This window comes from Periplaneta americana, chromosome 3 (genome assembly GCF_040183065.1).
Source record: "Periplaneta americana isolate PAMFEO1 chromosome 3, P.americana_PAMFEO1_priV1, whole genome shotgun sequence".
Taxonomy (NCBI): Eukaryota; Metazoa; Arthropoda; class Insecta; order Blattodea; family Blattidae; genus Periplaneta; species Periplaneta americana.
Genome location: NC_091119.1, coordinates 157,317,142 through 157,343,806, shown reverse-complemented (window position 1 = coordinate 157,343,806; position 26,665 = coordinate 157,317,142). Strand labels below are relative to the sequence as shown.

Genomic DNA, 26,665 nt, shown 5'->3' with positions numbered 1-26,665 from the left:
CGAATATTAGAGCCAGCAATGACTGGCTGCAATGCTTCAAGGAAAGGCATCGCATCGTCTTCAATGTGGTGGCTTGAAAAGAATTCTTGGCTTACAAATGAAGTAAAATAAATAAATATTGGAAAAATACAGTTCTGACGAGATCTTCAATGTTGACGAAAAGTTGATTCCATTTGTTGTCAATTGATAACACAAATTTAAATGCTCAAAATATGCTAAGAGTTTGCCAAGTTAAGAAAATCTGATAATCATTTTAAGTGCTTTTAATAGTCTTACTTGTCTGCTATGTATAGTTTTTGCAGATTTAATTTAGTTTCAACCATTCCCTACCTTTCATATTGTTTCAGCCCAGTTAATTACAAAGGAAACAGATGTACATATCCAGCCAGATAGAATTTTCAGACAAAATCGTTGTAAGTATATTTAATTAATCATCCTGTATATAACAGGACACAACCCCTCAATACAACTATAACTCTCTTATAAGGAAATTATTTTTCAAGATCCAGAATATTGTTTTAATGAGGTTTGATTGTACCTTTTTCCATACATTTTACTTTCTCTATAAAACATTCTGAAGAAACTATATATACCATGGCAGCCATTACAGTTCTTTGATAAAAATATGGATCTGACACTATACATTGGGTATTCCAAACTTGTTAATGATTGGTGTCTTGCACCCAATAAAGAGTTTCTGCAGCTCAGTAGTGTGCATTACAGTTATTCACTACTCCATTGTTATGAACTGTAACAGCTCCAAAAAATCTAATAGCGATTTTATCACAGTGTGATTTTTGGCGATGGCGAATGTTTCCCATCTTGAAGAAATAGATATTTAATTATATTTATTGCTCTTCTGGGAATTGGCATACCGGAACCATAACTTTGTATCAACAATACTGATCAGTGCGGCGAGTAACAAACACGCAATTAGTGGTGTTATGACTATGTGTGTGATTCACCCAAGAATGTTATGAATGATTAATTGAATTATTCGTAAACAAATATAGTGAGTGCATTCAGCAATGTGTGTACATACCTTGAATATCAAAGAGCTGCCAACATTGACCTTTTGAGTGGGATGATAATAGATCCCACTTACCTTGTCCTTCGAGTTAGTATGAATCTTCTAACTTGCAATTGTCTGGAGCTGTCACACAATATGGTCACATCAGTCACAACCACTATGAGTCACATATTTGGTGGAGGTGGTGAGTTTCAGGGGCGAATGCTAGTCACGAAAGTTAGGCTTGCTCTTTTATTCATAGGGGAAGATGGGAGGATATAATAATTCATAATTAATAAAAATAATCAGACCCACATAAATAATTTATTTTATAGTTATGAAATCATTATGAGTCATGGATCATATTCGCTTATCAGATGTAGATATATAACAAACATGGCCAACAAAACAGTTTATTTAGTTTTTTCGACCCTGCCAACCAATGCATATTGTTGTATTGAGTTGCATTGAACGAGCGCACATATTCTCTATAATGTATGTCTTCTCTTGAATAGTCCTTCGGGAAAATGGATTTAATAATAAGATTTCAATGACACACAATTCCGAACTCATTGCAATACTTCAAATTAATGTTTAAGAATTAATAATACATGCAGCAGCTAACATATGCATTCAGCTCCGCAAATCACAGCACATTCCCGCTGTCAATACTGGTCTGTGTAATGTTAAATAGTCGTTGGTGTAGCTCTCGGACCAGAGCTTCAAACAACATATAACAGAAGTATGTGCGCCTAGGACGGACCAAGGAGGAAGGCACTTGCGCTCGCATCATATTCTCGCTGTTTCTACGTCTTTCCTGTAGCTCCAAGAAACGAGCAAGCATTGCGATACTTGCGGTGTGCAACCTGCGGATGGTATTACACCTATACAGTATTCCAAAAATCAAAATAAATTTTAATGTACGTAACGCCATTTTGAGAAATACACATTCTAAGAAAATATTGGGCTTGCACAGCAAGCATAGCATGCCCTGAGAAATCGCCCCTGGGGAGTTCTCAGAGCTGTGATTTTGGAACTGTAGTCAAGTCGGAACAAGCGACAAAATCACAGGTCTTCAAACCACACCCCACCACTAGGATGAGGAGTGCAACAAATTTATGGAACGAAATATGGGATATCCCATTAAAAAAAACATAACTTTGTGTTACTACGAATTTCTGTAACACACTGTATAATTGCCAATTACCCCAAACGGTAGGCTTTGGTCAATCCTATAATGTAAATACATAACTATTTTTAGATACGCTAAAATACACTAATTCGTTTTTAATTGATTTATTTTACTATGCTTTATCAATGTGATAGTTATCTAGCATCTGAGTAGGATGGTGATAATGTCAGTAAAATGAGTTCAGGGTACAGCATCGAAAGTTACCCAGCATTTGCTCTTTATAGGTTGAGGGAAAATCCCTGAAAAAAAAAAATCTCATCCAGGTAACTTGTCCCAACTAGAATTTGAATCTGGGTCCACTCGTTTCAATGTCAGACATCCTAACAGTTACTCGACAGTGGTGGACAATACACTAGTTATGGACACAGTAAGTAAAGACAATTGTGTACAAATTGTTACTTCCATGCAAAATTATAATTTATTTCTTAGTTTCTTGTTATACGTAGAAAAAGAACAAGTAATGTGATGCTGCAAGAAGGAAAAAAAAAAAAAAAATCGATATTTTCACAAAAATTACCTTCTCAGCATGTAATATCGAATGAAGCCTCCTGTAGTGATTTTTTCAATCTAATGAAGCCTCGTGTAGTGATTTCTTTCAATTTACTGAAATTATTTGATTCAAATTCAGTACTTATGCAACAATTTTTCAAGGAAAAATACACAAAAATTATGTCATTTTAAAAATAAACACTCAAAGCTGACACTAATACAACAAATTTCTTCTTGATTTTTTTTTTTTTGGCCTATATAAGATAAATTGACAAACAGAACTGTACACTCCTCAACACTACGTGGTACTTACGCTCTCAGCTGTGTTATGAGTTTGAGTTTCCTCATGAGTCTCATACTGTGTAAGTTGATTAAGATCAAGACCCAAGAAAACAACATAACACAGAACAAACAGAAATTTCACCCAGTCTGAATGGACAGGTGTTAAATTTCCTGCCGAATCTGGTCATCCCTACTAGCAAGAATTTCTGTGCTATATCACTGGAATGGCTGTTTCTTAGCTTAATATACAACAAACAGTGAGTGTTTTTCATGTATTCATAACTCTGATTGACAAGTGCAAAAAAAAGTTTGCAGAAAATTTTCCAATGTTGAAGTTCTTAGCCATTCCGACTGGAAGTATACAAGATAAAAAGCATTTGAGGTAGTGCTGCTCATCGGAGTGACTACTACCGCGGAGGAATCGGAGATTACGAATAAAGCTCTCCACCGGTGATCTCTGGTACTACCGAAGGTGGAACAGGGGACATTCGGAGGGATGCGGTGGTTCAGAGAGAAGAGAAGTTGGAGGACGTAGAGCTCAAGGACGACCGGCGCGTACAGACTGACTGTAGTTGTGAGTGGAATAAAATGGCACCAAATCATATATCCGTCGTATGGAAATTCTTTAATTTAGTTGAAGATGATAATAAAGTCGCACGCTGTGAACTCTGTGGGCGAATTTACTCTAAGGGTAGTGGTACTTCGAATTTGTTAGACCATTTGAAGCGATCGCACAATCGCGAACTTGAAGAAAGTAAGTAAGTAAATTTAACTGTTCAAAACACTTTTGAACTCTTTTAAAAGCGTGTTTACTTTGATTTATATATAAAAGTTCTAATAAATAATTTCGTGGTTTTGTGTGCACACAGAGTAAAATTGCAAATGAAAAACTGAAAAGCAAAAGAATTTCAGCAAAAAAGGACCCTCTAAGATTGATCCAGCATATTGTTACGAGATGAAACTCCAAACTTCAGTGATGAGCCACTTACTTGAAATGAAATATGAGTTGGTGATTGTGTTGCCAGAAAAACCTAACGCTCCTAGGATGCTAACAGGTCCGTATTTGGAAATCTCTATGGTGTTGGCCAGGTTGGATAGATTCTCTGAGTAGGTCTAAATTTTAAAATGTAGGTATGTAAGTGTTTAGGCTAACATTAAGAGCCACGGTTGTGGTACTCGTACTTGCTGTCAAAAATAAATTATTACCATTGAGATACACATTGATGGATAATTAGTGATAACATCGTTTTTGTAGTTTTAAAATTACGCAAAACATACGATACGATTTTTTTAAACTGCTTTGGTGCTATTGTTCCAAAAGTCCACAGTCTAGAAAAAAAGTGTTGAAATTTCTATAAAACGTAACTTTCGAGGCAATAAAAATCATATATGACTTATATGGAATATTTAAAAGGCAACTTGAGTTATTAGATTAAAATACTGAGTTTCATTCTGAAACGTAAGAAACGTGTGGTAATAATATAATTACAATTATCCTTAAGTTGACATCCGCTTATATTTTTTGTTACAGAGGAAGAGTGATGCATTTTAGAAGAGACAGTTCAAATACTAACACCCTTTAACACAATGTTCACAATCCTGTCTGGTGAAGAATCTTAATAAATTATTTTGGACAGTAAACTTTAAACCATTAATACCACACGTTTCTTTTGTTCCATTCTCCCTTAATATATTTTACGTTAAACTAAACCGATTAGAATAATAATTGACAAAAACTGTTTGTGAATAAACGAGTGTTTCCAGGACAATTATAAATGTTTACATTTACTCAAAAGCTTTACTTCTGCGTTAGTTTTCAGTTAATTTTAATGTTATTCATTTGATCAATGACATAAAACTAATACGCCTTTCCACATATGCTATGAATTTCAAAACTAGAAAAAAAAAAATCTGTCAACTAACATAGTACTTCAAGTAAAACAAGAAAAAAAGAAGAGCCGAAGAAAAAGAGAGAGAGGTAAATAAAAAAGAGAAAATAAACAACAAAAAATTACACACTTATTTTAAAAGATACGCGGACGTCAGCGGACTCCAATCACTACCTGATCCGATTAAAGAAATGCTCAGCGGAAAATGTATGTCTGCGCCGCAGCATATATACAACCTGCGTGGCATCAATCGGAGGTAACCGGAGGTCTCCGATTGAAAGCGCACAAACAACCGCTCCGGAGAAAAACCTAATCATAAGCAGCACTAATTTGAGGAGAGAACATTTTGACCTAGGAACCCTAAATGATGTAACAATTCATTTTTAAATAGCAAAATTTTACACATTCTACAAACACCGAGAAGTTAATTCCACAGATTTACTGACTGATAATAAAAATCTAAATGCTTAAAATACTGGTATGTTAAGAGTTGGACAGGTTAAGAAAATTGGAAATGCATTTTACCCTTAACTCCAAGGCTCTATGGTCCTCTGTGAGAACCTTGGCCTCCTTAGCACAAATCTTCAGTCATCCTTTGATTCAGCCCTCCTACACCATCTCTTCATTTCAATGGCTCTCAAATCTGCCTCCACATTGTCTAGCGATTTCATACATGGGAGTCCCCCATCTTCCTTCCATCTGGTTACCATTTAGTTCCCTTTTTTGGGTACCTTACACCAATCATCCATTGAAGGTCCCAGCCAATTCAGTTTGCCTATCTTAATAGTAGCAACTAAATCTGTTTCTCTGATTTGTTAGTTTGTTGTTATTCTACATTCATCTCCACCTTTCACTGATACAAATATTTTCGCAACACTTCTGTTTCCCATACATTAATTTTTTTCTCCATTGTTTTCGTTAGGATCCATGCTTCACTTTCATACATTACTACATGTCTCGTAAGGTTTTGTACATCCTTAATTTGGTCTTTCTACTTATACTTTGCTTTTAAGGAGTGGGAATACAGCTGCATAACGAAATACATTTAAGAGTTGTTAATAACTGTCTTACTTGTCTGTTAGGTACCGTTTTATTAGAGTTATGTATTTAATTTTTATTTTTAATATAGCAACAATTAATAGTAATGATAAGTGACCGTCCGAGATTCTTTTGAATTATCTTGTGAGCCTCATAACGAAAGTACTTGTGTATATACTGTACTTAAACTTGTTAAGATGAGTTGTTGTGTTGAATGAACTGAATTAACAGATAAAACATTATTTTGACAGGAGGTGAGGGAGAAACGAAACATTAATGAAAGGAACCATAGCTGCGAAATATAAAAACATTGTTGACAACAGTTTCCTTTCGGCATTCCTGTTAAGCCACAATGTAGATAACCTGTTTCCTGATAATCAAGAGTTAAATATATATGAAATTATTGGTAATAAATTGATGTAATAATATATTAATAAACAGAGGTCGTAGGTGTAGTATGCTGAATGACTTCGGAATACAAAGAAAGTAGTTTATCCATCACAGCCAGCTTAACTTCTTCATTCTTATCTCTCCCCCTCACAAGTCCACAAAGAACACAATATATAAAGTAAATTAAAAGTGATTTTGAACTGTCGCACCATCCATTACACAATGACATATTGGATACATAACAGCAATTTTTAAGTTACTGACAAGTGAGTAAAATCTGCTATAAAGAAGTACGTAATATTTTATTTTAGGCAATTTTAACACTAGTTAGCCAAGTAAAATGTGTTTTGTCATAATTAACAACATATATTTTCACTATGCAATTGAAGTTAAATCTAATTACTGTAAATTTCAAAATCGTAAAAGTCTATAAACACATGGCCGTTTACAGAAGTTTATAGAATTTCTTTTTTCCTTCTTTAGATTACTTCTGATTGAGGTTCAGGCTGTTACATCTTATTAGACCTCACTTGACGATGTGTGTCAGAGGAAGAACAATAATTATTGTTCCATACATCTCAAGGCTGATCAGTGAACTATGTTACTAGTCAACGATGTATGCAATGGAGGAGGAAAGCAACTTCCACTCTACCTAGCCCTGACAGTAGGTAATGCTATGCTCATCGATACGAAAAAATTTTGCACCCCCCACCAACTAACTTATGCAAATCTTGAACATGTATGTAGCAGTCAAACTGTAAAAAATAAGTGGCATGTAATAACAATTTAACATATGCCATCTAAGGCAGGTGTCTGTGAAGTAGGAAAACATCGAACACTTATTTTCAGCTCTTTTTTTTTCTCCTCAAAATTTTTCTGCCCCTACTAATTTGCCACGCAGAGTCCAGGTCCATTTGTGCGTTAAATATGGGCCTGACCCCTACATCATTAACTTCTGGCTTTGTTTCATGAGTGTCACTTATGAAGTTCCAAGCAGTCTTTGGACTCCTGAATAAACGTATATACATTCTTTAGATCTTAAAATGGTATCCTTTCTCAATAGGCTCATAACTATAATGGAACATATAAACAGATTCCTTGATTTATATCTCTCGTAAGATACTTATTACTGGATTACAGTAGAACTTGGTTATAGCGACCTTGTTTTGTGCGACACCTCGCCTATAACGTCAAATATTCTGTGGTCCCAACTAATTCCCCATAAGACATAAGCTTTTCTACCTTGCTTAATACAACAAACGTATATGCGTCTGCCTTGCATATAACGTCATTTTCAACCTCGGTTTGGAATATGATTTTCTAAGAACCAAAGTATTTTGAGATATATTTTGTTGAAATCTGGTAACCTGGCATACTCTTTACTGTCCCTTTCTGCCATAGACCCCTGAAATGTAACCCACCTGAATTCATGCGGTATTAACGGTAGCTTTTTTTTTTTTATTGGGTTATTTTACGATGCTGTATCAACATCTAGGTTATTTAGCATCTGAATGAGATGAAGGTGATAATGGCGGTGAAATGAGTCCGGGGTCCAGCACCGAAAGTTACCCAGCATTTGCTCGTATTGGGTTGAGGGAAAACCCCGGAAAAAACCTCAACCAGGTAACTTGCCCCGACCGGGATTCGAACCCGGGCCACCTGGTTTCGCGGCCAGACGCGCTGACTGTTACTCCACAGGTGTGGACTTAACGGTAGGTGCTTGCGATAAATTTCGATAGGAAGTTTTCACTAAATGGACGCATTTTAACGCAGTATGGCCACTAAAAGAAGAGTTTTAACATTGGAAGAAAAAGTTAAACTGATTCATCAAATTGAGAATGGAATTAAAAAAGCTTACATGTGTCGTGAGTTTGGCCTAGTTAATTTCACAATTCAAACGATTTGGAAGAGCAAGGATAAAATTGTTGCTGCATTTGAACAGAATGGATCGAAGCTAGAGGAGGGAGCAGTGAAATTGTAACTGAAATTATGAACATACTCGTAGAACATAATTTAGAAAGTGTGTATTCGACAAGTAGAAGACAACAGAGTAAAATGACTGATTACTTGACTCCTAAGTAAAGAAGTTTAGTGAGTACGGAACAAACTGTTTTAATACAGAATACTGTATTTATAATTGTATGTGCACTTTATTATGTTCATGGTAGGCTTAAAAGTGAATACATAAATCTAAAATAAGCCTAATTAAATTTGTTATTTTTCATTTTCCACCTCACTAGACTGATAATACTAATCTCGGTTACTACGACACTCGTTTTTAACAACATAATGTTTAAGGTCCCTTGGATGTCGTTATAACCAAGTTCTACTGTATTTAGTTTTATTATACTGAGTTTAAGAGAGTAGTACGATATTTCAAGGAAGCAATTTCTTAGATTTCAATGAAAACAACGCTTATACCTTCTGTACCTTCTGCCATGCATCCATTGCGTCATAATTAAGAAATGCTCCTTCCAGAACCAACATGATTGTGTTGAGGAGCAGCATGAGGTGACTCAAAGAGTTTGATTACACAAAGGACAGAAGAAAGAATTGATGTAAAACCTGACATGCAAGTGTGCTGGTAACCTCTCCATGGAGCATTTTATTACTCGAAAGCTTCACATATTGTTGAACCATATGGTGAAATGCAATAGAACAGGATCCCAAAACAAGTACTAAATTATTGCTCCTCAGGCCACTCATACAGAGGATGACCTAAGAAGAGACATCATAGTCTCTCTAAACCTTGAAAGGAAAATGAAAAATCCTGCCTTCACTTGGACTCGAATCCAGACTCTTGTAGTTCCATAGTCTGTCACTCTACCGACAGAGCTACATCAGTTCAATTTAAAATGGCCTGACTCAATTTTTGCAGAAAGCAAGAGTATCACCTGCACTGATATACTGGACAGTATCATTTTCAATTCAATTCACAAATGGCTTCAGAGGGAATAAATCTAAAAAACATATATAAATTTACTTTCTAAAAAGGTTTAATTGGTTATCTACTATTAGGAAATTTAAAGGAATGCCACTATTGTACAAAATACTGTGCCAGTTAGAAAACTAAGCTAAATTATCTTTATCTGACAATTCGTATATGATAACTGTCATAGTTTTGTATCAGTAATTCGAACTTTATTTGTTTTTGAGTGCTATCACATTGGAATAAATGTAGGGAGGGTCTTATTCTTACCAAACAGAAAACAGCATTAGTAGAATAAAGATAAATTTAATATAGTCACTAATTTCCACATACATTCTACTATCCATCTACATGATGTTCTTCCACAGACTCTATAGCCTTGTCACAAAAGGATGGACTGATTGAGGAAAAGGTATCAATTTAGTAAATTTAATAATTTAAACATTGATATATGACTCTTAATGGATAAAAGTTCGAAAAAAAATACATTTAATGTACACTTAATCTTCCTATTACCTTGCAATCTGTCTTCTCCTAATGCTTCTGTGAGTCCAGAAGATGGTTGTGCTCCCAGCAACTGAGGTGGTATAGTTGGCATTTTTGCTACCAGGACCTTCGCTTGACCAGGGGGGACTGTCATACCAGGTATGACACTTGATGACACTGTAACAGACATGGAGAAGTAATTAAAGGAATCTAAAAAGTATTATACAATTTGAATTAATAGGCTAAGCAGGATAAATCAAGGAACAAGAGAAGTTGCAGCAGCAGCAGCATCTGTATCAGTACTATACTATGGAGGACCACAAGAATGGAGTAGGAATGAGTCCACTGGCTCAAGTAATGGGCTATTCCTGCACATGTTTCTAATGTAGCCATCGATCGCCGGAATCAAAGAAGCCTCATTCTTGATCCCACTGTCCGTTTTGAGAAGGATGATCAACAAGCCAATAACATTAACGATGAAAAGAAGTCTATTTACAACCCATGTATTCCTCACTTCAGTGAGAGATACAAAATGAATATTAATACATGGGAAGTGAAAGGACTTCTTTTTGGCGCTAGGGGAACTTCATTTAAGTTAACCAAAACCATTCTCCTTTCTCTTAAATTTTCTAATGAGGACATTAACGAAATTTGTCTAATGGTATTGAGAGATTCATTATCCATTTTACACAATCACTTGTATAATACTATGTAATTTTTTTTTCACTTCATTTCATTACTCTTCCATGTATTTTCATCTCATGTTTCTCCGAAATCAAATTGTACTTTATTTTTAAATTTATCATTGTTCCGTATTCTCTCCACAATCATTTTTATTTTTATTTTATTGGGTTATTTTACGACGCTGTATCAACATCTAGGTTATTTAGCGTCTGAATGAAATGAAGGTGATAATGCCGGTGAAATGAGTCCGGGGTCCAGCACCGAAAGTTACCCAGCATTTGCTCGTATTGGGTTGAGGGAAAACCCCGGAAAAAACCTCAACCAGGTAACTTGCCCCGACCGGGATTCGAACCCGGGCCACCTGGTTTCGCAGCCAGACGCGCTGACCGTTACTCCACAGGTGTGGACCTCCACAATCATATTGTATTTTTCATTTAACCTCTGCTTTGTATTCTGGATCCTAGTGGTCAGCCGTAGATTTCGGCCAGATGTCCCAAATTGTGGAATTTGTTGTATCATTATTTCCCCATGCACTTGAAATGAAACTTTTCAAATATTTGATGAGTCGAGTCTGTCAACTGCCAAAAAAATCACGGTAAATGTAGAAACAGCTAAAAAAAATTCAACAATTTAAAAAATAAAATATAAAATGAGAAGTTGGATGCAAGAAATGTATGAGTCAGAAAAAGTAGTTTTGAGAAAACTTGAGTTAAAGATTTAAGTTACAAATAATTTTTATACTGCAATAATGTTGTTTTAAATACAGCTGAGAGGACATAAACATAAAATTCAACATTTTACAAATATGAAAACATACAATTCAAAATGTCTACTAATTTGGGAATGGGAAAACAATCTAAATAACATAAAACCTTTGTAGAAGCTCTTTTTGCATAAAATTGTTTCAATACAAAGTAATGAAATAGCAAAGAAGATTTTTTGACAGCTTGAAAATTTACTAACTGTTATTTTAGTTTCATTATGCTGACAAAGGCTCTATTCTGTATTTTCTTCATGTTCTCAGCAGGATCCTCACTTTCTGTAATCCTGTCTTCACTTTCTGCAGGATATCTTCCCTCTTCCAAAGCTGAACTTCAATATTTTTCTTCTCTCTATGAGTCTGCATCACTGTCACTTCCTTCTTCACTTAGTTCAGAGTTTTCCTCCCTGGGTCTTGTATTATCTTCAGGTGAGTCGAATATTTTTTGTGAACCAATCTACTTGGTTTGATTAAAAAAACACAATCTCTTCATTCTGTGGTTTTATTTTATTCCCTTGAATGTTAAGAGTGTTTACAAATGGTTTCAATGAATGCAAATGCAACTTGTTTCTTTACAAAGTGAAAAGGTGTGAAGCTGCCAATGTACATTGAAGAGTCTGCTAATGTCCCAAATTGTTGAAAACATAATCTAATCTATGAATTACTCTACTACAAGAACAAACCAGAGGTTTTCAAGGCCCCTGTGAATATACAATTGGCACATACACTATTTTGTAATACACTATGTACTCCAACGACTATGCTATTATGGTGTTCCTGAACAGAAAAGCTCAACAGAATATGGTGCCAACATGTCTCCTTTCACAATGAAGACTTTCATAGAGGTTTCTGCGACAAATTTTCACAAGTTGCAAGCCATTTTCAAGTTATAAAACGCCTCATCCAAACAAAAATTGTTCTTCTAAGAACAATGGAGTACATGATTGTCTGAGGACACATCAGAGGAATAAATTTCACCCGTACCATCTGCAGTGACATCAAGATTAGGTAAGATGAATACTGTTCTGTGTTCTGTAAGCCAAATATAGTTTCTTCTGATTTCTTTGCAATGGTGCTTTCCATTCATGGATCACAATTTCGTAACAATAACAATGATAAAAAATCTCTGCAAGATAACATAAGCACCTCTGAATGGAAAGACAATGTAACTTCGGTACCAGATTGGCCAAGGAGAGAAGCAGTTGCCAAATTCCGATTAGCAACTGGACATAATTGCTTGGGAAAACATCTATGCCGCATTGGTTTACTCTAGAATCCTAACTGCCCACTCTGCAACCAGAACATCGTAATGGACTCAGACCATCTAATGGATTGTCCCAATCTGTCCTCAACTACACTGGTAGAGAAGTATTGGGAAGCAAGAGAGAAGATGATGGCCATCCAAATATAAAATTTGTTACTCTTCCTTTCACGTTCTATATATATTTATGTACTCTTCTCACTGTTTGTTTGTTTATTTGTATATTTGTTTACGTATCAGCGTATTTCGAATCTCACCGGACCAGTGGACGACAACAATGACGTCATGCTGCAGCGAAATAGGAACAAAATTGTTGGAAGGATCGATGGCTGTCATGGTGACTGTATAAGTTGTTGTCTGTGCTATGCTAGCAAAATTCTGCGAAATTTCCGTACTGCCATCTCGTTCAAAGAAAAGAGAGCATAAACAATTTATTTCTTGAACTGGTAGTAATAACTGGTCCGTTGACATGTTCGCTCATAAGCCATTAACATATTGTTTTTACGTTATGCTCATTACAAACAATACAGCAGAACTAAAGCAGAACACACCGCCATGACACAACAGTGCACGATGTCATTTGTCTGCTAATTCCCGCCCTATACAAGAATCAATCAGATTCACTGATGGCGGCTGATGGAGACTGCCATCACCTCTGCAAGCTGATGGCACCGGTGTGACACCGGTGGAGCATCAGTCACGCCATCGGTGAAATTCGGAACACCGTGATGCCATCAGATTGCTCAGCACTGAGATTTGGAATAAGCTCATATTGCATGTTACCATTATCACAGCTAAAGATAAACTCTACAGAGGTCTATTATATATTCCTTTATTGATCAATAATCTTTATGTTAATAATTTATTTTATTTATGTATAATTATAGCGTCCTGCATTAAATAAATAAATAAATAAAATGCAATGATAACTACCAAAACATGCACTACTGGAGATTATACAACTCTCATTTGATGAGGCAGTTGGCATTTTGAGTCTAATGGGGAGTAAATGTATGGACACCAGTGCGTTCATTTTATCAAGCACATACTATCACCACTGTTGCAGATAAGTCATTGGATGCAAGATCAATAATGTAGTTACAGCAGAATGGGACACCCCTGCACCAGAAACATTCTCTGCAAAACTATCTCAAAGACAGTTTTCCAGAATGTTGGATTGGAATAGTCGGACCACTTGACTAGCTAGAAGTGATGCTCTATCTCACCCCCACTAGCTTTATTTACTGTGGAATTTCCTGACAGACATTGAGGACCAAGAGCATCAGAGGAGTCCCTAAAACCTCATAGACTGCATCACTGGAGCTTCTTGTTCATTATTCTATATGTTGAGACAAGTGCATTGAAGAGACATCAAAAATATATTGATAAACACAGCTGCGAGTTTTAACAACTGCTTCCTTGAAACACTTAGGGATAAAAAGAAGTATTAAAAACAGAGAATTAAATTATGGCCAATATTTATATATGAATCACTGTATCTCATTTAAAAGCGTCATTGTTCTCACCAAAAAACCCTCAACTACATTTCTGTTCTAGAGCATAAGAAAAGGGGGATTTGAATTTGAGAATCACACTATAAAAGTGGATTTGTCTAACTTCAATATAATTGGATCAGTTGAATCACTGTGTGCAACTATGCATATGTGTGTGCCCGTCTCCTTAAAAACATGAATCCAAATTTTAGCATATATAAAATAAAAAACTAGCATAGTTCCGAAGAAGGTACTTGAAGTATGATTTTCATATGGTCAGCAGCAATAAGCTTGCATAACTTATAATAATGACAATAACAATAATAATAATAATAATAATAATAATAATAATAATAATAATAATAACGGTAGTCAGCCTGAGTGGCGCAGTTGGTAAAGTGTTGGCCTTCTGTGCCAGATTGTTGACATTTAGTAAAGTAAAGTAAATCCATGGTGCCATGGAGGACCAAGACCGATCAGCCAACTGCTGGCCTCACGTCCACATGCCGAAGCAGAGGTGGACGATTATCCAACCGGAATGGAGGTATTGTGTGGTTAGCACGATGATCATTTTATTTAAGTGTGCTTAAATGCGACAGGCTCATGTCAGTAAATTTACTGGCATGTAAAAGAACTCCTGCAGGACAAAATTCCAGCACACCGGCGACACTGATTTGGAGTGGGGGTTTCTGTGTGTGCGGGTGCCTGGTTATTCATAGAGCGTACTGTTCAAACCCCCCCCCCCCCTCCTCAACAAGACTCTTGGGCGAGTCCATGTAAGTGGATACCAATTCGTCTTTCGCACAGGTGCTACGAGTTATGACATGAGGTGAGAAAACTGCAATACGTGGGCTATTAGAGGTGCAGCATAGTAGATCCTCAATCACCATATGGCATTTGCTGTAGTCACAAGTTGTGTTACAAAAGTCTTGATTTTTCAAGTGTACAAAGTTAATGTATAAAGTTGAGTGATTGTGTATTTAGGTAATGCCTACCAACAAATTCTGTGCAATTAATGGGCACCGCACTATTAGGCCTTTTTTTTTTAAGGATACAATTAACAGTGAAAGGCATCTCCAGTTAATTATCGACTCCTCCTTTGACGAACTTACGTATACAGAACAACTGTCAGTCTATTTTCAACAAGATTCTGCCACTGTTCATACAACTGCCGTGTCGATGAGGGAATTACAGCACATTTTTGGTATGAGACTAATAAGTTATAATTTGTGGGCTTCTGCTCATACTGCTGCTGTGTCAATGAGGAAATTACGGCATATTTTTGGTAAGACTAATAAGTAATAATTTGTAGCTTCACGAAGCCCAGATCTAACAACCTGTGATTTTTATTTATGAGGAACACTAAAAGTTAGGTTTTATAGAAAAAAATTCTCATTCTATAGATGAACTAAAAGACTATATATGAGAAGAAATCGAGGCTATCAATGATGTAGAACTTCAGAGTGTTGTTCATTCGTATATCACATGATGTCAGTTGTGTGTGGCGGCAAATGGGGGCCATTTTCAGCAACGACTGTGAGCATGGTAAGTTCAAATTATTGAACATTTATTGTTAGTACTGTCATGTATTGTAGAAGTACTGAAGAATGGTTACGCGCTTGCTGGAAACCATGCTAGCAGTGGGCCACGAGTCACCCGCCATTTTCTCGCCTCACATCATAATAATGTTTCTGTACTAGCAAATGTCAGTCCGCATTTTGTCTGTTACCCCTGAATTTATATTTTTCTTGGGATTATAATGTAATGTAAAACAGAGGTTTCACTGTATAATAAATGCATCTTCTTCTTCTTTTGTTACTGACAGTATTATACTCGAGTTGTTAGCTAGGCATGTCAACACAACACTTAACCAGTGCATGTGGATAGGGTTCTGTTATGCACATTCATTCTTCGTGCAAATAAACAATACAGATATATTACTACAGGAACAGATCATTCTTTGAAATACGCATTATGTACTTTCTTCCAAAGCAGAGAACTTCCCTGAGAGTGTCAATGTTGTTTATAGGAGAGAGAGGTGTATGCTAGTGGCACATGTGGCGAAGCTTTTTCTAATGGCTGCAAATAACGTGCTGATTGTATAATAATAATAATAAAATAATCTGTGGTGCTACAGCCTGTAAAGAGCCTAGACCGACCAGCCGGCTGCTGGCCTCACGCCCACATGTCGAAGCAGAGGTGGACGATCATCCAACCAGATTGGAGGTATCGTGTGGTTAGCACGATGATCCCCCCAGCTGTTATAGCTGGCATTCGCAACCGGATTTCGCTACCTATCGTAGCTCCCCAAGTGGATCACGATGCTGGGTGGGCACGGTCCCATACACTGGCCGAAATTTCATGAGAAAATTTCTTCCCCCACGAGGACTCGAACCAGCGCGCATTCCGTAACGTGAGTCCTAGACAGAATGCCTTAGACCGCGACGCCATGCTGATTGTCTAATATCAAAATAACAAACATCTGACCTTCATGACCAGTTCTTCAGTATTTAAATGTCAATATCATTTGCTAAGAAGTTCTGTGAGTCATCCTGTATTCATTAAAGTCAAACGTATGTGTTGTTGCATGGTAACTGTTTCTTATTATTTTTATTTTTATACAATGTTGGGTCAACTAATACACTTAGATTCTAAGAAGAGAATACTTTCAAGCTGGATAGTAGAATTTAGATATGTAGTATATTGTGCAAAAACTTTGACTTACATTGTAACATCACATTCTCCTCAGGGAAGTTATTTGCTTTGGAATACAGCATTATAGGCATAATTTGTTAGTAAATCTAAAAACTTCTTATACTTTATCAACTACACTTTGATCATTTTTATTTAATATGGACAAAAAAATACACACTATTACCAAGATCCTGTTGTGCTGGTAGTTGGTTTTCTTCAGTACTTGTAGTCGTTACACTGGTATCCTGTCCTACGGTTGTTGGAATTTGCTGCTTTTGTTTCGGTTTCTGTTGCTGTATTCTTTGTTGTAATGACTGCTGTTGCTGCAGAGTTCTGTTTGTAGTTATCACAACTCTCTGCTGACCGCCTGTCACAACTTGACCCAATTTTGTACCAGTCAACGTTACTAAACGAGTACCACCAGGAACTGTAACAACCTAAACAAAACAACATAGCATACTTAGAAAAGTGTTCTTAAAGTATTGTTTTACATTCAGGTGACGAATTTTCTATTACATCAAAGAGTTCCTGGGAACAAGTACAACTATCCTAAAAGTTGTATTTCCTTTTCATCTAATTCCTGTCATAAGAAGTAGCACTACATTATTTAGTGATGTTTTAACTGCAAAAGTTATTTATCATCAAAATTTAATATCGGCGAAAAATGGCCAGGAGTCCTCCATCAGGAACAGGGTTTTTTGTATGCTGTACACAGGAGCTACAACTTTATTTCTCTCTGGAAGGAAGCTATGCTCAGACTTTATTGCCCTCAACTGAGTTTGAACTCATCAACCTTGATAATCATAAGACCACTTTGAACAACACTTGTCAACTAATAATGTGATGTGTAAATTTTTTTGACACGAGAAATTATTAGTACAGATGGCGATTTTTCACAATGTTGACAAATTTTAAATAGTATTTATACCAAAGGCTGTTGTAACTATGCACCTAACAGCTTTGTACAATCTTGGTAGTGAGAGATACCATTTTGCCACAACGATAAAAACTGAGATAACCTGCGTGAACTTCTAGTGATGCAGATCTCGTCTGAACTGTAAGGTAGGCAAAGCAATGGAGGAATTGACTTGAAGATAAGATAAACAGAGAAGGGCAAAAACAGGGAGCAGTCTAGCAGACGGTTCATAGTACTTAAGGGTTAAAAAAACCCGTTATGTTAGTAGGTATTTTATTGGTAGAGAGTGTTATAACAAATCTTTACCATTACACAGTATATAGTAGGAATGCTACCGCTACAAGCAACAGAAACAGTTGTGGGTGGGGGTATTTTTCTCAATTTGTAAAATGGTCACCATGTATTTTCAAAGAAATGATCCCAAGAATGTCACACAATTACAAACTCTTGCATCTTCCAGTCCTTGACCTACTGTTCAAGTAGTAGCCATACTATACTTATAACTTCTATGCAAAATGTCTTCCACGGGTGTTAAAAGAAAACATGTTTTTATAAGCATAAAAAATGGAAATAATTGAAAGGTTTGGAAAAAGAGAATTTGTGGCTCATCTCACATCAGAAAGCAAGACTGACGTTAAAACTGTGTGTGATTTAATAAGTATAGAAAGTATGTAAACCCACAATATATGACCTCTACTATTTCTATTTTTCCACAGATAGCCGCCACAAGGAGTTTCCTTAGCCCTTGAAAACCGCAACTTCTGAACTACTAAAATATTCAACACAAGACCAAAGAGGAAATTACGAAACTGTAAGTATTGGGCGAGTAATTTACGAAAATCCTTCATGGTACGGATTATTAGCTTTTTTCGATCATTCATTACCACGGATAACAGAGGTTCTAGTAGTTCTATGCATACAATGTTTGAGAAGTTTTTTAGTGCATAAGGTCCAGCGATCTAATTATAACTTCACCATGACAAAAGACAAACTGTTTAAAGTAGTTAGGATAGGACGTTGAAGGCCTCTATGAAAAAGTAGGTAAGTATAACTTTTTACAAACACATACCTGTTTTTGCACTGTAACTTGTCCAGGTGTTGTACTAGTTAAAGCTGTAGTGATCTGGTGACCATGTCGATCTGTCATCACCAATGGTTTAATGAGTGGTACTAGACTTGCAGATGAAGGGCTTGAAGGAGGGGGGGCCAAAGGAGGATTTATTGGTTTGATCTGTTGCACCATGACCATTCCTGGTGCAACAGAAGTTCCTGTTTGGCCCCCCCTTGTTGTCCTGGCAACGCCACGTCCAGTTCCTCTTGCTGTTCCTCTGTAAGATTGTGTTGAGCGAACAGCGCTTACATCTTTCCTTGGACGACCTGGTCCTCGGCCCTACAAACCAATACAGTAATTTATGTACATTTAAAACATAGACCCTAAGCATTGCATTGGAATTGGATCAATATATTAACAGAGTGGACAACATTCAAGGCTGATTTACAATAAACCGGGAACGGAAACGAGAACGAGAACGGAAATAGTGTTAAAATAAATGTATAGTTAATTGTGAATGCTCACATTTAAATATATTTATTTTAACAATATTTCTGTTCTCGTTTTCGTTTCTGTTCCCAGCTTATTGTGGTCCAACCTTTAACCTAGTTTATTAGTTCCGCTCACTCATCTGATACCCAGATTGCTTACTTTATATTATTATTCAAGTTTTTTTAAAGGTTAACATCTGCGTAAAAAAAATAGAAGCAGGTTTCCTTTCAATAATAATTAACACCAGCCGCGAGGATGAGAGTTTCTAGTTATGCGCTGTTCTCACGTCTCTCTCCTTCAGTGTTAAACAGTAGAATCGTATGTATCTAATATCATCATCATCATCATCCTCCTTCTTCCATCCATTAATCCATTATAGTCTGAATGAAACACTGGTGCTCCCAAGCCACCTCTTCCTTGGACGACCCAAAGATCTTTTGTCACATGGATGATATTGTAGGAGGGCTTTAGGGATCAGTGTTCTAGGCATCCTATTAAGGTAATCCCGAATGTAGTTCAAGAATGATGAAACTTTTAGATTTTCCAGTATATCTTCATTTCTTCTCTGATCCCACCTGGTAAAGCCTCCAGTTCATCGCATCAAGCACATTTCACTAGTTGTTATCCTTCTCTCATCATACTTCCGCAGGGTCCATGTTTCACTGTGCCTAATATACAGAGTCTGCCAAAAAAATGTATATACTCTTTTGTCAGACTGTATCAGGATATTGATATTGTCAATTATGAGTACAGTAGAACTTGGTTATAGTGACCTTGTTTTGTCCGACACTTCACCTATAATGTCAAATATTCTGTGGTCCCAACTAATTCCCCATAAGACATATGCTTTCCTGCCTTGCTTAATATGACAAACGCATATCCGTCTACCTCGCATATAACGTCACTTTCACCCTCAGTTTGGAATAAGATTTTCTAAGAACCAAAGTATTTTAAGAAATATTTTGTTGAAATTTGACCCTGACAAATTCTTTACAGTTTCCTTCTGTCATAGACCTCTGGAATGCAGGCGGATTCCCCACCCCATTGTAACCTGCCCGAATTCATGCAGTATTAAATCAGTTTCGACAGGAAGTTTTCACTAAGTGCACGCATTTTAACGCAGTATGGCCATTAAAAGAAGTGAGTGACTCTTTAGAAGTCATTAGAATTATGAACATGTTCTATGAAGCTAGGGAAGGGAGCAGTGAAATTGCAACTGAAATTATGAACATAAAACGTAATTTAGCCCTAGAAAGTGTGTATTGGGCAAGTAGAAGACAACAGAGTAAAATGACTGATTACTTCACTTCTAAGTAAAGTAGTTTGGTGAGTACTGAACAAACTGTTTTAATACAGAATACTGTATTTATAATTGCAGGCCTACGTGTATTTTATTATGTTCATTGTAGGCTTAAAAATCAATACATAAAACTAAAATAAGTCTAATTAAATTTGTTATTTTTCATTTTCCACCTCACTAGATTGATAATGTGAATCTCGGTTACTACGACACTCGTTTATACGTAACAACATAATGTTTAAGGTCCTTGGATGTCGTTATAACCAAGTTCTACTGTATGTTGTAGCATGGTCTTTCGCTCAACAGATGTTGCCATCTTGCAGAGATTTTTGGCCTACTTATCTCAGTAACCATGCATTTAATCACAAAATGTTATTTGCATTTTCTTTTGTACTCTACCCATGGAACACGCTGTTCTAATTTGCATAATTATACCACTTCCACCCTGTATATGACTATAATATGATTGGTTGGTAATTGTTTATAACTTTTGAAATAGTCTCATTTAATTACGATTGGATTAACATGATGACAGAATCAGGTAACATAAAGAATTCCAAAACAAGCTAAAATATTAACTTAGAAATAAAAGTAGACTGTTAAAATGGATACTTCAGTAAATGCAATGCGATGCAGATATGCCATGATTTCATGATTAATGATAATAATGATAATACAAAGTGTAGGCTAACTCAATTGTTAATAAACTGTATCTATTAGAAGACTGTTCTGTTGAAAATTACTTTAATTCAGTGGACATCACAGAGTGAATTAAAAAAACATAAAAACATAAAAATCATTAAGTTTTATATATATTTTCGTTGTTGGTAACTCTATAGCATCTATTAGATGCTTTGTGGTTGTACTAACAGACTGAGTTACTTGTCAACAATGTGACGCTGAAATGTGTGTTCAGGTTACTGCACAGCGACAGTCCTGATGTATTTTATATTTTGATGATTGGTTAATTAATATTAACTCGGCACACTTACAATCACACTCACATTCATATAAATTTCCAGACTCTAGACACCCAGGTAATTTTTCTTCTTCGAGAAAAACTCACTGGGAGCCGAGCCCGGGAATCGAACCCGGGACCTCCGGATCTGCAAGCCAGTATGCTGAGACCAACAGACCACGGAGGCAGCCATTAAGTTATATGCACATAAAAAAAAAAAAAAAACATGGTTTGATAATGTTATTTCAAAAGCAACATAACTCACCCTGCCCCTGGTACGAGCTGGCTGCTGTACAGGTGTGGAAGAAGTAACAACAGGTTGAGGTACTGGTTCTTGCTCAAAGCTATTGTCACTTGTATCTGTATCACTACTTCCAACAGGTCCATATTGATGGTTCGGTGTAGATGAAGTTGTCGGTGCAGATGATGGTGACAAATTGGTGTAACAATGATCCATGCGAATGGAATCAGTTATTTGGGCTTTCTCTTCTTCCACACTTAGCATGTCTAAGGTAAACAAAAGATAAAATAAACGAATTTAAGATATTTATTCTTTGACAACAAGATTCTTATTCTAGTTACGTTATAAAATCTAAATTACATTCTTTTACCTCCTCCTGAGTCTTGAGAGTATAATATATTATACTATACTTCATACATGATTATGATATAAGATGTAGGCTATGTGAAGAGATCCTGCATTTGTACCCTAACTGAAACCTGCAGAATTTTTTCAGCATCTTTCCTCATTTCAATGGCTTTCTTTGAAGTGCAGAATTATAATGAACTTTAAAAATAAAACTACAAATCTTTCAGGTCTATGTAAAGATTAATTTTTTGGTCCTACAGAAGGCCACTAAGGGAAAAAGAACTAAAGGAGAAGGATTTAATGTGGTGTGGTGGGTTGAACTTCAGCGTAGCTCAGTGGTTAGAGCACCCAGTGCATAGAACTGGGGGTCCAGGGTTCGATCCTCAGCTCTGGAGCGAATTTTTCTCCATTAATAACAAATGTCTCAGGACTCAGAAGGTTAAAGAAGGCAATGTGTGATACAAAATAAAACACCATCATCATATATTGCACAGCTTAGATCCCTAGGTAAATATATATCTAGGATACACAAATAACTCAGGATTTGTGTAAATGATACTAACAAATTACACTAGTCAACAAGAGTTTTATAACACGGATAAGTGTAACGAATTTTTTTATAATTTGTACGTGCAAATCACGAATATGGCAATTAAAAAGTTCCACCATATAAAATTTTTCAGAAACATGCTTTTTATAGTCAATGGGTAGTACAATAATGTGTTAAAACAGATGATCTACACTGAACCAAATTATTACTTTCTTCAATGTGATTCTTTCACACAATTATACAGTATTTCTGTTCTTTTAAGATATCGTTTAAAACATACTTTCATTTTCGTGAACTGGATGAGCATTACTCTCCAAGGTGGTTAATTATTTTATTACCCTGATTTGCAGCTGCATGAGGGGTGGGGAGGGATCATTATATTCGACGATCACCATATTGGGAAAGGAAGTACAATTACTATAATCTGAGACAAGAAATCAACATTTTAGCCATTACTATTGAGTTTGCAAAAATCATATTAAGTACTATTATTCTGCTTATGGTAATAATGGATTGTGAACATCATTCACGTAACAATTTTGCAATTAGTTTTTGTTATGGTCAATTCATTTTGAAATCACAACACCTATAAATTACAGACGAGGTAAAAATGAGTATATTATTTTGGTTTTATTTGTCAAGTGGGTGAACATAATAAAAGTTTGTTCTCCACATGTGTTGTATAATGTATTATATGACAATAAGAACATGGTTGAGAAGGAACAACAATATGCCTTTTGTTATTCCAACAATTTGGCGAGAACCTTTAGTCATTAGGAGGACTATTACTTCTGCATAATCAAAACAGAAAAACTAGAGATACAATTGAGTGGCTGAATGGAATAAGGCTCATTCCACTCCTTGATCAGTTTTCGTGTTTTGGTGGAATAATAATGTCCTAGCTTGTGACATTTTTAATAAATTGATTTAACTTGTTCTTCTCATATAGTCTTCAGAAGTTATTAAATGTAATTTCATTTATACGTTTTTTTCACTTATGCATTTTTCTTCAGGCCTCCATACTACACAACTACATACTTGAGCCGTTCAGAGCAGAAGTGATGTAAGTCAAAATTGGATAATGAAGTTTAAAGCAAAAATTCTGTAAAATATAGTGCAAAGTAGCAATTAATATGTCCTTCGTGCTATCCACTGACTACTAATAGTTTAAATAAATTGAATATTAATTGCTACTTTGTGCTGTATTTTACAGAATGTTTACTTTAACCCCCATTACCCATTTTTGACTTCCACCACTTCTGCTCTGAACGGCTCACTTATTGGAGGTACAAATGGCAAAAATAGCACATTTACGTGTAAGATGAAGCAGTGACGTGAGATAATACAGTGACCAGAAAAAAAAAAACACTTGAAAGAATATGAAAAGTCAAATTATGTCAACTTTAACTTTATGTAAACATGTTCGTGGTAGACAAGCATTAATTCATGCCTTTAGAGGAAAATATGGCGTACTGAGTGGTTTATATTGCGTAGTAGGTGCTTTATGACACCCTGTTTGCTACTTCTCGCCTCTCAGCTTTTATTTATTTGTAAACAATTCAAGTTTATAGCCCTGACAGGAAGCATTCTACTCAGTTTTAAACAACATTTAAGGGAATTTTAAAGGCATGTTGGGTCCGATAAATATAATATAAGTATCAAATATGTGTAGGTTTATTACAGTCAAATTACTTATCGATAGTACACACGTTGAACCATTACAATATTACATGAATTGGTATATAAAAGTTTTTGACAAACGTTTTAGCCATAACCATGGCATCTTCAGGTCAGTTTAAAAAGAACACTGTAACACATGATGAACACTTAAAAATATTCAGGTTAAAACAATCGTTAGAAGTTTAAAAAATGGTCTGGTAGGCAGTTATCAATTAGTACAGTGTTAATTGCCTATGCTATGTTCTTCATGGTGTTAATTTCATGCTACATGTAATAATTTTTAATGGCATATGTTCTAACTGCCTACCACACCATTTTTTAAACTTTTAACGATTGTTTTAACCTGAATATTTTTAAGTGTTCATCATGTGTTACAGTGTTCTTTTTAAACTGACCTAAAGATGCCATGGTTATGGCGAAAACGTTTGTCAAAAATTTTTATATACCAATTCATGTAATATTGTAATGGTTCGTGTGTACTATTGATAAGTAATTTGACTGTACTAAACCTACACATATTTGATACTAACATTTAAGGGAGTTAAGATGCTGTTAAACCCCAAGGAAGCTTAGACCTGTCACATTTCATTATTATCTGTGCATTTCGAACTGGTGGCTCAATGTCAAGCAATGGACTGCATTTGCACATGTGCTTACCTCAATCCTGGACCATTCTCCTCAACTAAAGTCAACGGGGACAGCCAGAATTACCAGTGCTTCAGTTTACAGTTTTCAGTTCAGTGACTTCTGCGTGGTTTGTACTTTTGTACGTGACCTTGATCCACCAGTTCACAATGCACAAGATAATAGTACAGGATGGCTGCAGCATGCATTGTTTATGTGGCTCAAATGTTGCATACTACTCTGTCAACAATTTCACATACTATGCAAAGGTTCCAGGAACTGAGCTCATATTCTCGAAGACTGGATCTGATAGGAGATCAATTTCTGTCAAGGATGACCAGTTTTTGTGACTTCAAATTCTTTGTAATTGCCATAAAACTGCAGTCAAAGCCATAAATGGTCTTGAACAAGTATGAATGTAATTGAGTGAACTGTGAGAAGACGGCTACATAACACTGAACTGGCATTCAGAAGACCTGTCACTGTCCCAGAACTGACATGATAACTTTGTAACATTTCAAAACATTTTGCAAGAGATCATCTGGAATGGGCTAATGAAAAATGGGGAAGAGTTTTATTCTCAAATGAGTCCCAATTCAGTCTAAGATTCCCAGATGGATGAGAAAGGACCTTTTCATCAAGGACAGCATTTCATGGCAGTTCAGTGATGGCGTAGGCAGGGATCAGCTTGGCTGTCCAAGACATCTTTGTGAAGGGAGGATGTTTTATGACTCATCACTACATTTAAGAAATCTTCATATACCGCAATGTGGCCTCCAATACCTCAATGAGATAGGGATCCAACTCATGAATGGCCAGTACGGAGTCAAAATCAAATTCAACTAGTGAAACAGTTTAGGAAGAAATGTCTCTCATCATTTTCCAGGAACTCTTGGAAGAGCTACGAGAAGTTGTCAGAGAAGAATTGAAATGCATTCTCCAGACAGAAATTGCAGGACTCATCAGAAGTGTGCCCCAGAGGATGCAGGTTGTCACTGAAGTCAGAGATGGGAATATGCGGTCTTAAAAGTGGCTGAAAGTGTAAGTAATGGTACAGAAATACCAGAAAAATCACGAGAATATATGTCTTAAACGAAATATTTTCTTCATGAATATTAATTTCATGAAAAAAAAGTGAATTGATACAAATGTGATATAACTGAGAATAATTTCTTTTAAAATTACTTTTTTCAGTAAAAATTACATCTGATGCTACAGTACAGTGAAATGAAGGCAATTAAGGGCAACAGAATGTGTTAATAATTCATTTTAATCAAATAAATAGTTCTGTTTTTAAAATCACAAGTGGTGCCATTTCTTGTTGTGTATTAGATGACAGAATGTGTTTGCTTTGACTTGTGCAGCATCTAGAGGAGACTTCTTGCATTTCGTGTTACACTGCAAGTTACGTAGTGTTGTCAAATGCCAAAAGAAGAGTCTTGCATATATCACGGTTTTAGTAATTCCTGGAGGAGGCGGTACAAATGGGGAAAAAAATGTTACATTTTATGTGTAACAGGGAGTAGTGATGTCATGCAGTGATAAGAGAGATCTCCAAAGCAAAGAGAAATTCCGTTTTTTCTTAAAAATGCAGTATTAAATTATTTCACTGACATCCATATTATTGCCTCGAGGTATATATATGTATACTGCTTTGTATGTGTATGTCAATTCAAGAGAATTTTAGGTGCACTATTAGTCAAACAGTCCATTCTGGTAACCCATGTTCAAATCCTGGTAGGTCAAATTTGTGGTGGACGAAGACAATGCTCAACTATAGGTTTTCATGGAATAATTCCTACCAGCATTCCACCATCAATCATCCATCATCATTATCATCATGCTATGTAATCACCTCCCACAACGAACGAAAGGCAACACTACAGCAGCAGTAAAAAGCTCTATAGTT

The 26,665-nt window shown here is 36.0% G+C and overlaps 1 protein-coding gene across 4 annotated transcripts in view; it reads right to left on the bottom strand.

Moving 5' to 3' along the window:
• The window catches only part of pps (protein partner of snf), a 119,163-nt gene that overhangs the window by 55,434 nt on the left and 37,064 nt on the right, over nucleotides 1-26,665 (bottom strand). For 3 of the 4 annotated variants that reach the window (XM_069822137.1, XM_069822138.1, XM_069822140.1), the window contains 4 exons: nucleotides 21,579-21,820; nucleotides 18,582-18,902; nucleotides 16,775-17,033; nucleotides 9,735-9,881 (listed from right to left, as the gene is read on the bottom strand). In XM_069822137.1, coding sequence (XP_069678238.1) covers nucleotides 9,735-9,881; nucleotides 16,775-17,033; nucleotides 18,582-18,902; nucleotides 21,579-21,820 — 969 coding nt within the window. The remainder of the gene's footprint in view (nucleotides 1-9,734; nucleotides 9,882-16,774; nucleotides 17,034-18,581; nucleotides 18,903-21,578; nucleotides 21,821-26,665) is intronic. The other variant, XM_069822139.1, reaches the window with a different exon arrangement.